This window comes from Mus caroli, chromosome 19, assembly GCF_900094665.2.
Source record: "Mus caroli chromosome 19, CAROLI_EIJ_v1.1, whole genome shotgun sequence".
In the NCBI taxonomy this organism is placed as follows: domain Eukaryota; kingdom Metazoa; phylum Chordata; class Mammalia; order Rodentia; family Muridae; genus Mus; species Mus caroli.
Window position 1 is genome coordinate 1,709,332 of NC_034588.1, and position 10,931 is coordinate 1,720,262.

Here is a 10,931-nt window from a genome sequence, read left to right on the forward strand (position 1 = left end):
TAAAACAATGAACATTTATCACTGTTCAGTTTACACGGAATAGGAATTCAGGAATAGTTTGGCTTTGTGGTTCTGGCTCAGAGTTGTCACAAAGTGGTCAGTAGAGGCTGCAAGAAAGCTTGAAACCAATGCTAGGGAGATGGCTCGTTGTGTAAAGTGTGTGCTGAGCAAGCATGAGAAGTGGGACTCAGGTTTAGCAAGGGGGAGTGGAGGCAGGCATGCAGTCCTTGGAACAAGTTAGTTGGTTAGACTAAATGGACCAGAAACCTTTGGGTACAGGGGAGAGATGTTGCCTCAAAAGGTGACCTCCACATTCACACAAGCATCTGCACACATATGTGCATCCACACACATATGCACATATATATTTATACCACCATATGCAGCGTGAAATATTAAAAATCAATCCACACTATTGCCGGCAAGGCACCAGTCTGTTCTCATCGTCTGGAGACTCTCTGTCCCGGAACTCTGAAATCTCTCCACCGAGTTGGCTAAGTTCCCATGGCGGATCCTTGCCATGCCAGCCCCACACTTCAAATTCCCGAGGCTGGCTGGGGTGCCCTGCCACTGTACCTTTTCTATGGAACTCAGTTGAGTCACCCGCATGAAGGAAAACACCACACAATTTTAGTTTAGAATCAAAAAGCAACACGACCATTGGGCGCAACATCTAGTATCCTAATGTGTAAGCCATTCTAAGTTAAATCCTCTGGTAGTGGATCCCAACAGATCTGACACCTAAACCGTGTGTGTGTGTGTGTGTGTGTGTGTGTGTGTGTGTGTGCGTGTGCGTCTGCTACCTACATCTTGACTCCATCGTCCTTCCCATCCAAAAAGCAGTATCTTTCATCCACACACATATGGATATACATATACATATATACATATATATATATTATCACCATACACATACATATGTCAAAAAAAGGAAAGGAAGGGAGATAGAAAGAAAAGGGGAAACAGTTCAACCTGCCATGCAGTAGGAAAACTTAAATCAGATCTCCAGCGCCCATGTAAAAACCTGGGACCAATGTAAAATCGCTGGACACAGCAGTTTATGTCTGTAACCCCGGTACTGGGTGTCCAGCAGGGACAGAGAGATCCCTGAATTGTCCTGCCACATGAGTTAAATTGATGAGTTCCAAGTTCATGAAAGATCCTGTCTCTAAAATAAGGTGGAGCATGATCAAGGAAGACATCCAGTGTCAGCTTGTGGCCCCCACACTAACAAGCACGTGAGCTCATGAGCACCTGCACAAATACACGCACACACTCTGGTAAATAAACTCATTTCCCACACACCACAGGGAGTGGAGGAAGAGGGAAAAATTGACTGGTAGAATTTTTCAGTGGTACAAGTGCTCATGAGTCCCCCCCCACTCCTGCAAGTAACTCCAAGAAACTCATTCATTCTCAAGCTAGACTTGCCAGAATTTTTTTTTTGACGTGGTGATTCCCTCTCCATATGAGGAAAATAGACATTTCTTTTATGCCTCATTAGAAAAGTCACTGGTATTAGAAAAGTCACCAGTTGCCAGCCTGATCTACAAAGCCAGTTTCTAGGAAAGCCAGGGCTACACAGAGAAACCCCGTGTCAAAAGAAGAAGAGGAGGAGAGTAGGAGAAGGGGGGTGGGAAGAAGAGTAGGAGGAGAGGAGAGGGGGTGGAAGAAGAGAAGAAGGAAGAGGATGATGATGATGATGAAGATGAGGAGGAGAAGGGAGAGGAAGATGAGGAGGAAGAAAGAGGAGAGGAGGGGGGGAGGAAGGAGGAGGAAAAGGAGGAGGGGGGGAGGAGAGGGAGAAGAAGAAGAAAGTCATTCAATATGGGGTCTGCCTTCTTTCACAGAGGTCCTCTGATGGGATGGATTTTCGCATAGCACCACAGAGCCCCAGCATGTCAGTTGTTCTTGCCCCAGCTTACAGAGTTATGCAGGGAGGATGCAAGGGAAGTTTCTGGAGCTTGAAGCTGCTGAGCCCCCTTTCTACCAAGCAGTTAGCTCCTGTGGCAGGAGTGTTTCTTAGGGTGACATACTGCTCCTGCCAACACCACAGCACTGGCTCAGGGATTTCACTGGGCACAGAAGATGGTGATAAAAATAAGGCCTTTAGATCCTTACACAAAGGACCTGACTTTCTTTGCCAGCATGTTGTAGGGAAGTTCAAGTCTACGAACATTTTCAAAAACAGTGGTGAGATGGGGTTAGGAGATGGTTCAGTGATTAAAGTGTTTCCTGAAAAAGAGTCAGGGCCAGAGGCTGGATCTTAAGAAACCCAGCTAAATGCCATCTGGGCATGGTGACATCCCTGTAATTCCAGGCCAGCATAAGAACTCCAGAGCAAGCTGGCTAACACGATGAACCACTGCACTGGCAAGCTCTTAGTTTGAGTAACAGACCCCACCTCAGAAGGGCAATGGAAGAGGATCTTAACATCAGCCTCGGCCCTTCACGTGTGTGCACACATATGAAAATCCACACACACATTCACCCACACACATGCAAAAACGTACATTGCACACACAAGGAAATGGTAGAGGAAAGAAAAAAATGGAAGTTTGTGAGAGGCGGTTTAGAGGAAGATGATAGAATCTGAAGTGGTATGCTACATAATAGGCTGCCTGGTTCTCTGGAGAGGAATTATTTTTTAAAAAAGAAAAGAAAAGGAAAAAAAAAAAAAAGGAACCTGGAGAATTCCCCCTCGAATCTGAAGGATCGCAAACAGTGACTTGGTGGATAGTTCCTTCGAAGTAGTCTCAGTCTGGAGGCTGGATCAGAGAACTTTATATCCTGGACTGTTGGAAAAAATGATGGAGCATTCAGCCTACAGTTAGTGGAGCTTTGCAGCCACGTGTGGCCAGGAAGAGTCTGGGAGTCAAAGAGTCCTACCAAGGCCGTTGCTACCCTAAAGTGCCTAGATACACAAGATTGCTCTAGGGAGGGATAATAAAGGCTTCAAACACCACCTGGTTCAAATACCATTCCCTAAAAAGCAAGTAATAACCAGGAAGCCTGGATAGAATAGAGCAGGATGCGGAGTTCTGAGACACAAAAAGTCATCTCCTTCCAAAGAAAAAATGAAAGACGGGGAAGCAATAAAGTATGCCTAATAAGCTAGTGGGAAATCAGGTTTGACTGGGATGAGAGTTCACAAACTTTGCATTTCAAAAGCGCGGGGAAGAGTTTTTCCCTTTGTATAAATAGCGGTAAATGCTTTCTTGGTTCAAGTATTGTTCTAAAGAAACGTGTGTTACTGAGCTGTCACAACAATTCTGAAATGTACCTATAATATTCGCGGTGTCAAAGATTTTCATAGGTAACAGAAACAGTAACCTAACCCTAGCTCTCTTTGTCTAGCTATGAATCAGGTTCATAGCCAGCAAGAGCAGCAGTCTGCCATTTCATTTCCCGTCTATAATCATATTGCCTCCCATGAAAAACCACATGAGGAAACAAAAGACTCAAGGGATTTTGCATAACTTGCTCCATATCAAACGCTAAGATATCACTGTGTCCAGCAGATGGCAACCCAGAACACGGCCAACAGCAGGCGCAGGATAAGGCGCTGAACTACATACCCACAATGCTGTGCGGAGACTCAAAGTCCCGAACTCTTGTTTGGCTGTCTAAGGTGATGCCTGTGCGCACCGCTGAGGGATTGTGTGTACTGAAACCTTATAGGTTCTCGTCCTGCCTTCAGAGCGCAAAATTCAATTAGTTCTTAAATTCCGTAATTGGTCTTTAGTTGGAGAGCTGTATGCCTGAAACAAGACTGCTCTTTTTTGGTCTCATTTACCCTAGCCCAACACGAGGGCTCTTCACCTCTGACCCAAAATGGCCGCACCCAGAGCGTAGTTCTTCGCTTCTCCGAGGCGAGCTAAGATTAAAATCCTACATCATGTCGAAGCTAAGTCGGGCCACTCGGACCCTCAAGAAGCCCGAGGCCGGCGGCGTGATCCGGTCCATCGTGCGAGCAGGCCAAGCTATTCCTGGGCCTCCGCTAGGTCCCATCTTGGGTCAGGTGCGGTGTGTGGAACCCGGCCTGGGAGACGTGGGAGAGTGCGCTGGAGCCGGGGAAGTCTCCTTTATAAACGTGTCTCCGCTATTCACACCTTCAGGCCTTATGCCCTTGTATTACTTACGGAGCCTCTTTTGACCTCAGCACCTCTGACCCCCAAGTTGGCTAGTTGCTGATTAAGTGGTACCTTGTGGACGAATCGCCTGGCACCCGAAGCTATAGAACCAGGGTAGAAGAAATATAACAACCCCCCCCCCACACACACACACACACAAAGATGAAGAAGGGACAGGGGCTCCTGGTTGGTAGAAAGCCTTCAGCTCCCATACTTAACTTTGTATATGCGTTCCTCATAGCGAGGTGTCTCTATCAACCAGTTCTGCAAAGAGTTCAACGAGAAGACAAAGGACATCAAAGAAGGCATTCCCCTGCCTACAAAAATTTTTATAAAGGTAGAGAGACCCATTCTCTCATATACTTCCTTGGCGCTTGAAACTAGTCACCCTGGTTGTTTCTCTGTCTCTAACTTGGTTGCTACTTATCATTTACACAGAAGCCTAGTCCATAATTTCTCTGAACTGGCTTGATCCTGCCATATTGTGGTTCTTACCTCTCATCTCACTGGGGCTTCCAGAGGAGAATTGGGCTAGGAGTAAAAATGGCAGGGATGTGTACTGTAGATTTGTTTTTCTGTCTTTTGTGGTGTGCAAGTTGGTGGGAGAAGGAAAGGGACATTAGAAATGTCTTGGACTGGATAGAAAACCAAGAAATTCTCATGTATCGTTGTCTGTTAAGCCCGACAGGACATTTGAGCTCAAGATTGGGCAGCCCACTGTTTCTTACTTTTTGAAGGCAGCTGCTGGGATCGAGAAGGGGGCCCGGCATACAGGTAAGGACTAGAGTGGGCACCTGAGAGTCTGCTGTATCCAGAGAAATGTAGTGGCACCTGAAGAATTCTTTGTTCCTTTTTCCCAGGGAAAGAGGTGGCAGGCCTGGTGAGTTTGAAGCACGTATATGAGATTGCCTGTGTCAAAGCTAAGGATGATGCTTTTGCCATGCAAGATGTGCCCCTGTCTTCTGTGGTCCGCTCCATCATTGGCTCTGCCCGTTCCCTGGGCATTCGAGTCGTGAAGGAGTGAGTATCTTGAGAGGAACCCAAGAAAGTTCTTCATTTGGGAGGAAAGCTGAGAAGGCCCATTACAGTCAGGTGGCTGGGTTTTGTTTGTTCTTCTTAATTTATAGCGTATGTTAGTTATGCATATTAAGCTTCATTGTGACATTTCATACGTGTCTAGCAGATTCTAGCAGAAGGATGTGGGTTGAATCTCATCTTGTTTGGAATAGAAGCATTTCATAAGCACCTGCTCTGTCCTGGACATGGATCTGGGCACTGGTGAGAACCAGGAATGGCCAGTAGTGCCTGGCCACTCTGGAGAAATGTGTAGTCCTAAAATAGAGGCCGACCCATACAGAGAGGCTTAGACTAGCAGGTGTCAATGTTATAAAATCAATGGGTGTCATGCAAGCAGAGAGGAGGCTTCCTGCTTTTACCTGATGTGTCATTGAGGACTCTGAGGGAGGTGACATGGAAACTGCCCGGGAAAAGGAGGGCAAGAGAGGGTAAGATTACAGTGAACAAGGAGAGGGAAGGAGCTGAAGCTAAGTTCACTCTGGTCTAGGAGTCTTGTCTAGAGGCAGATGGGATGTGGCCTGAGGGAGGGACGAGTCAGAAGGTTCCCTTGTCAAGTAGGAGAGCATTTGCCCCAGAGCGCAGCAGAGACAGGAGCAGGGACAGTCATCACTGGCCGCTTGCTGCTGGTGTCATTCCCTACAGCAAGACTGGCATCAGTTGTTCCTCATGGGGTGAGGTTAGAGCACAGTTTTCCTGGATGGTTTGTTTAAATCCTTAAAGTATGTAGATATGTGGGTCAAAGGAAGGTCTAAGAAATCCCAATGGTATAATAGAGGCCACAGGTTAGGTAGGACTTTAAGACAGGAGTCAAGGCAGAGGAAGGTAGAGTGCGTGAGTTGTGGTTCCAGGCAGAGAAACCACAGATGAGTAGAGGTATGACAGTTGGAAAGTCCAGGGAGGGGAGTCGACAGGGCAGCTGGGATCTGCGCCAGGACCCGCTCCTCACTGACTGTCTGTCTCCTTCTGTAGCCTCAGTGCAGAAGAACTGGAGGCTTTCCAGAAGGAACGAGCTGTGTTTTTGGCTGCTCAGAAAGAGGCAGATTTGGCAGCCCAGGCAGAAGCTGCCAAGAAGTGACCCCAACTTTCTACACGCTGAGAATTTGAAGTGAGAGGCTGAGAAGGGGGCCCACAGAGGAAGCTGAGCCAAAGGACTTCATGCAACCTGATTTATAGTTTCCTAATATGTTTCTGTACATTTGCTGTGCCAGGGGATGGAGCCTGAATAAACACCCTTTGTCATCAACTCTCAGCTTCTCTCCTGAGTCCCCAGAGATGGCCCCATACTGACAGTTACCAGCCTTCACAGGTGTGAGCTGCCCTACAGGTGAACAGGAATCTTACGCTTCTCGTGTGAACGCAGGCTCAACCAAGCAAATTATGCCCAGTGCCTTGGTCAGCCTCGTATTATATCAAAATAACCAAAGCTTGGTGCTTTACAAAGAAAAGGTATTGATTTGCCTTCTGATTCCTGGTGCTCGAGTGTGGCAAGGCTGACTTGCTGTATCACAGCATGGTACAGTGGAAACAGTCACATACATAGGGCCATCTGTGTGAGGTAGCCTCACCTGGACCAGTCCCCGCCTTAAGGCCAACATTAGTGAAGGTTGGGCTCCCAGAACCCTCCACTAGACCACACTTTTAAAAATTAGATTTATTCATTTTATATGTGACTGTTTTGCCTGCATATATGTACGTGCACTGTGTGCATGCTTGGTGTCTGTCAGAAGAGGGTATTGGGTATTGAATTTATGGGCCAGTATGTGTTATGAACCAGTATGTGGATCGTGGAGTTGAACCTGGGTTCTCTATAAGAGCAACAAACAAGTGCTCTTACCTGCTGAGCCATCTCTCTACCCCCACCCCCCTTTTTTGAAATAGGAGCTCACTAACTCTGGATATCCTTGAACTCACGGAGATCCACCTGCCTCTGCCTTCCACATTGCTGGGATTAAAGCTTGCACCACCATACAGGGCATAGCCCCCACTTCTTAAGGATTCCACCACCTCCCACACTGGGAAGCAAGCCTTCAGCCCATGAGCCTCCGGGGCACAGTGTCGTAACATTCAGGCTCTGAGTAGGTACAAGTGGAGTAGAGCCCAGGCAGAAATCCTATGCTCAGGGTTGAAGATGTTGTTTCCTGATGGAGCTGCTGCTTACACAAAGCTGCGACTTCTATTCCCAGCACTTCAGAGCAGATTAGCCTGTGCTCTTCCCTCGGGGATGAGAGAAGGCACAGTCGATGGGGTCCACAGACACTAAGGCTTGGCTGTGTTGCTTGTCTTTTCTTAGTATAACTGTTGGGGAGTTTGTACCTGAGAAGCAGGAGCCTGACAGAGAATTCAGACCACAGATAGGGTTATTCCTATATCCAGGGGCAGCTTCAGGCCTCCCTGCTGAGTTGACATGTTTGTTTCTGAGGCAGAATCTCATTATGTAGCCTTGGCTGGCTAGGCACACCAGCCTGACCTCAAAGGTCTGTCTGCCTCTCAGTGCTCGTGTTAAAGGTGTGCATTGCCCCACCCGGCTCCTTACTAAGGTTGGTTATTTGCTTTTTAAAAACTTGCCATTTGGGGCTAGAGAGGTGGCTCAGAGGTTAAGAGCACTAGCTGCTCTTCCAGAGGTCTTGTGTTCAGTTCCCAGCAACCACATGGTAGCTCATCACCAAATATAGTGAGATCTGGTGCCCTCCTCTGGCTTGCAGGTATACATGCAGGCAAAACACTATATACGTAGTAAATCTACAAAACAAAACTTGCTGGGTTTTGTTTTTTGTTTTTTGTTTTTATTTAAGATCTATTTATTATTATATCTAAGTACACTGTAGCTGTCCTCAGATGCACCAGAAGAGGGCATCCGATCTCATTATGGATGGTTGTGAGCCACCATGTGGTTGCTGGGACTTGAACTCAGGACCTTCAGAAGAGCAGTCGGTGCTCTTAACCACTGAGCCATCTCTCCAGCCCTTGCTGGGTTTTTTGTTTTGTTTTGTTTTAATGCTGTTGGAAATTAAACCCAGGGCCTCATTCAGCCAGAGCCAGGGCTATGTCCCTCTCAGCTCTGCCTCTGCCAAGCTTGTGAATCTATCCTGGGTCAGGGAAAATAGCTGAATCACAGCCCAGACCTACATAAGTGAAATTCCAGTAGACACCTGCCTGAGAGGTTCTTGGGGACCCTTGACCTGCCTGAGAAGTCCTTGGGGACCCTTGACCTGCCTGAGAAGTCCTTGGGGGCCCTTGGCCTGCCTGAAAAGTCCTTGGGAATCCTTGGCCTGCCTGAGAGGTTCTTGGGGACTCTTGACCTGCCTGAGAAGTCCTTGGGGGCCCTTGGCCTGCCTGAGAAGTCCCTGGGGACCCTTGGCCTGCCTGAGAGGTTCTTGGGGACCCTTGACCTGCCTGAGAAGTCCTTGTGGACCCTTGACCTGCCTGAGAAGTCCTTGGGGGCCTTGACCTCCTGTTTTCCCATTCTACAAAACATCAAGTGTTCTCTCAGAAGAGAGGCAGAATTGACAGGAAAGATGAAGTCTGTGTTTGCCGTGTGTTGCATGCTGGACATTATTTTTTGCTTGTCAACATTCTGAACAACAATTTAGTCAATTTTCACATAGTATTAATAGTTAAACATTGTTTACTAATACAATTAAGACTTTTATTACATGTGTATAATCTATTTTATATATATATATGTATGTATGTATATATCTTTATACACTTTTCTTACTGTTGAGACTATAATATAATTACATTATTTCTCCCTCCCAACCCTTTCATATTCCCCTCTCTGCTCTCTTACATTCATGGCCTCTTTTTTCATCAGTTATCTTTTGCATATAGGTATATACATATATATTTCTAAATCCATTCTGTTCAGCCCGTGTGATGTTACTTGTATGTAGGTTTTCAGAGCTGACCATTTGGAACTGGCTAACCAGTTGGCGTGCTCGTCCCCAGGGAAGACTGAGCACTCCTTAGCTGCCTTTGCTTGTGAGTCAGGCTGGGGCCTCCCAGGTGTCCCTCACCCACCTTGGCATGTCTTTTGTTGTTTGGCTCGTATTTAGATAGTCCTGTTGGGGAAACTTTTGAGTATAGCTTCTGCAGTTACTAGAAGACACAATCTTACGGTAAACTTCCTCGTCCTCTGGCTCTTACAACATTTTCACCCCTCTTCTGAAATGTCCCCTGAGCCTTAGCTGGAGAATGTTTCATAGATGTGTCCATTGGTGCTAGGCTCCACAACTCTATATTTTGATTGGTTGCAATTTTCTGTCCTGGTTTCCGTCTTACAAAGAGAAGTTTCCTTGATAAGGGGTAAGGAGTACTCTACCTGTGGGTGTAAGAACAAATGTCTCCGCTGTTGTTAGGACTATGCTGGTTTAATAAAGTAGTGGCTGTAAACTCTACTCGAGACCCGTGACTTCACTAGCTCCGAGTAGTTGGCTAAGTTACCCATCCCAGGCGTTGTCTCCCTCGTGTTGAGTGGGGCTTAAGTCCAATTAGAATCCTTGGTTACCACCGAGGAAGAGGTGCCACTACTGCAGCCTTAGCTCCGCCTTGCTATTTGTTGAGGTTGTTCATGGTGTTGTATCTGGGGAGAACCATTGGTTGGCTCTCCCTGGAAGCTGGTGTGGCTGGTGTGGCACCATGGAAGCCAGCCCTTAGGAAGGAGTTCTCAGCTCAGTGCTGGATACACTTTCACACTGAGAATATTTGCAAAGTGTTACGAAGCATCTATAAGAAAATAAAACTAAGATGGCTCAGTCTATAAGGAACTTGCGATACAAGCATGAGAATCCGAATTCAGTCCCCTAGAACCCATATGAAAAAGTTGATTGTAGTGTTGGAGAGATGACTCAGGGGTTAAGAGTGCTGGCTGCTCTTTCAGAGGTTCAATTCCCAGCAACCACAATGTAGTGCACAACAATCTATGGGATCTGATGCCCTCTTCTGGCATAGAGGTGTACATGCAGACAGAGCACTCAGATACATGGATAAATAAATCTTGAGTAGAACAAAAAGAAAGTTTAACTCGCTGGGAGGGTGGGGGTGGAGGTAGCACACACCCTTAGTCCCAGCACTCAAGAGGCAGAGACAGCAGACCTCTGTGATTAAGGCCAGCCTGGTCTACAGAGTGAGTTCCAGGACTATACAGAGAAACCCTGTGTTGAAAAATGGGAGGAAAAAAGAAAAGGTTAATTGTGAGTAATCCCTCCCTGCGCTGTCACAGTCGCTAGGAAGGCAGAGTCAGGATTTCTGGGGTCTGCTGTCTAACCGTAGTCAACGAAGTCTACAGCACATGAACTCTTGGGTGCAGCACACAAATCTCTGGGTTCAGTGAGAGACCCTGACTCAAAATTAAGGTAGATATGAGGCTGGAGAAATGGCTCAGCAATTAAGAGCAGCTGCAGTGTAAGCACTGGAGCTCTGAGTCTGGCACCCACATGATTTCTGAATCAAGCTGGGCACGTAGAAGTGTCTGGAACTCTAGCTTTGAAGAAGGCTCCGAGACAAGAGGATTGGTGGGGCTTTCTCACCTCCAGCAATGATAAGAAAATAGTCCCAGGATTAGGAGAGCCTGGCTTCAAAGGGAGAATAAGGGATGATAAGGGAGCAACATGAAGACCTGGCCTGGACTCCATGTATACAGTCCTGTGTGCCTGAGCACATACGCATAGACATACATATTAAAAACTCAAATATTAAAAAAACCCTCAAACATTAAAAAAT

At 46.8% G+C, this 10,931-nt stretch overlaps 1 protein-coding gene across 1 annotated transcript; it reads left to right on the plus strand.

Annotated features, from left to right (window-relative positions):
• The first annotated feature begins 3,809 nt into the window (after positions 1 to 3,809).
• On the plus strand, positions 3,810 to 6,453 carry Mrpl11 (mitochondrial ribosomal protein L11). The gene is made up of 5 exons (XM_021152115.2): positions 3,810 to 4,021; positions 4,375 to 4,470; positions 4,814 to 4,907; positions 4,994 to 5,153; positions 6,180 to 6,453. Exons 1-5 carry the CDS (start codon positions 3,899 to 3,901, stop codon positions 6,283 to 6,285), a joined length of 579 nt encoding a protein of 192 aa, XP_021007774.2. The 5' UTR covers positions 3,810 to 3,898; the 3' UTR covers positions 6,286 to 6,453.
• The last annotated feature ends 4,478 nt before the right edge of the window (positions 6,454 to 10,931 follow it).

Coding starts and splice junctions, on each gene's coding strand:
- Mrpl11 (XM_021152115.2), top strand. CDS start 3,899: ATGTCGAAGCTAAGTCGGGCCACTCGGACCCTCAAGAAGCCCGAGGCC. Junction 4,022..4,374: donor TAGGTCCCATCTTGGGTCAG/GTGCGGTGTGTG, acceptor CGTTCCTCATAG/CGAGGTGTCTCTATCAACCA. Junction 4,471..4,813: donor CTACAAAAATTTTTATAAAG/GTAGAGAGACCC, acceptor TTGTCTGTTAAG/CCCGACAGGACATTTGAGCT.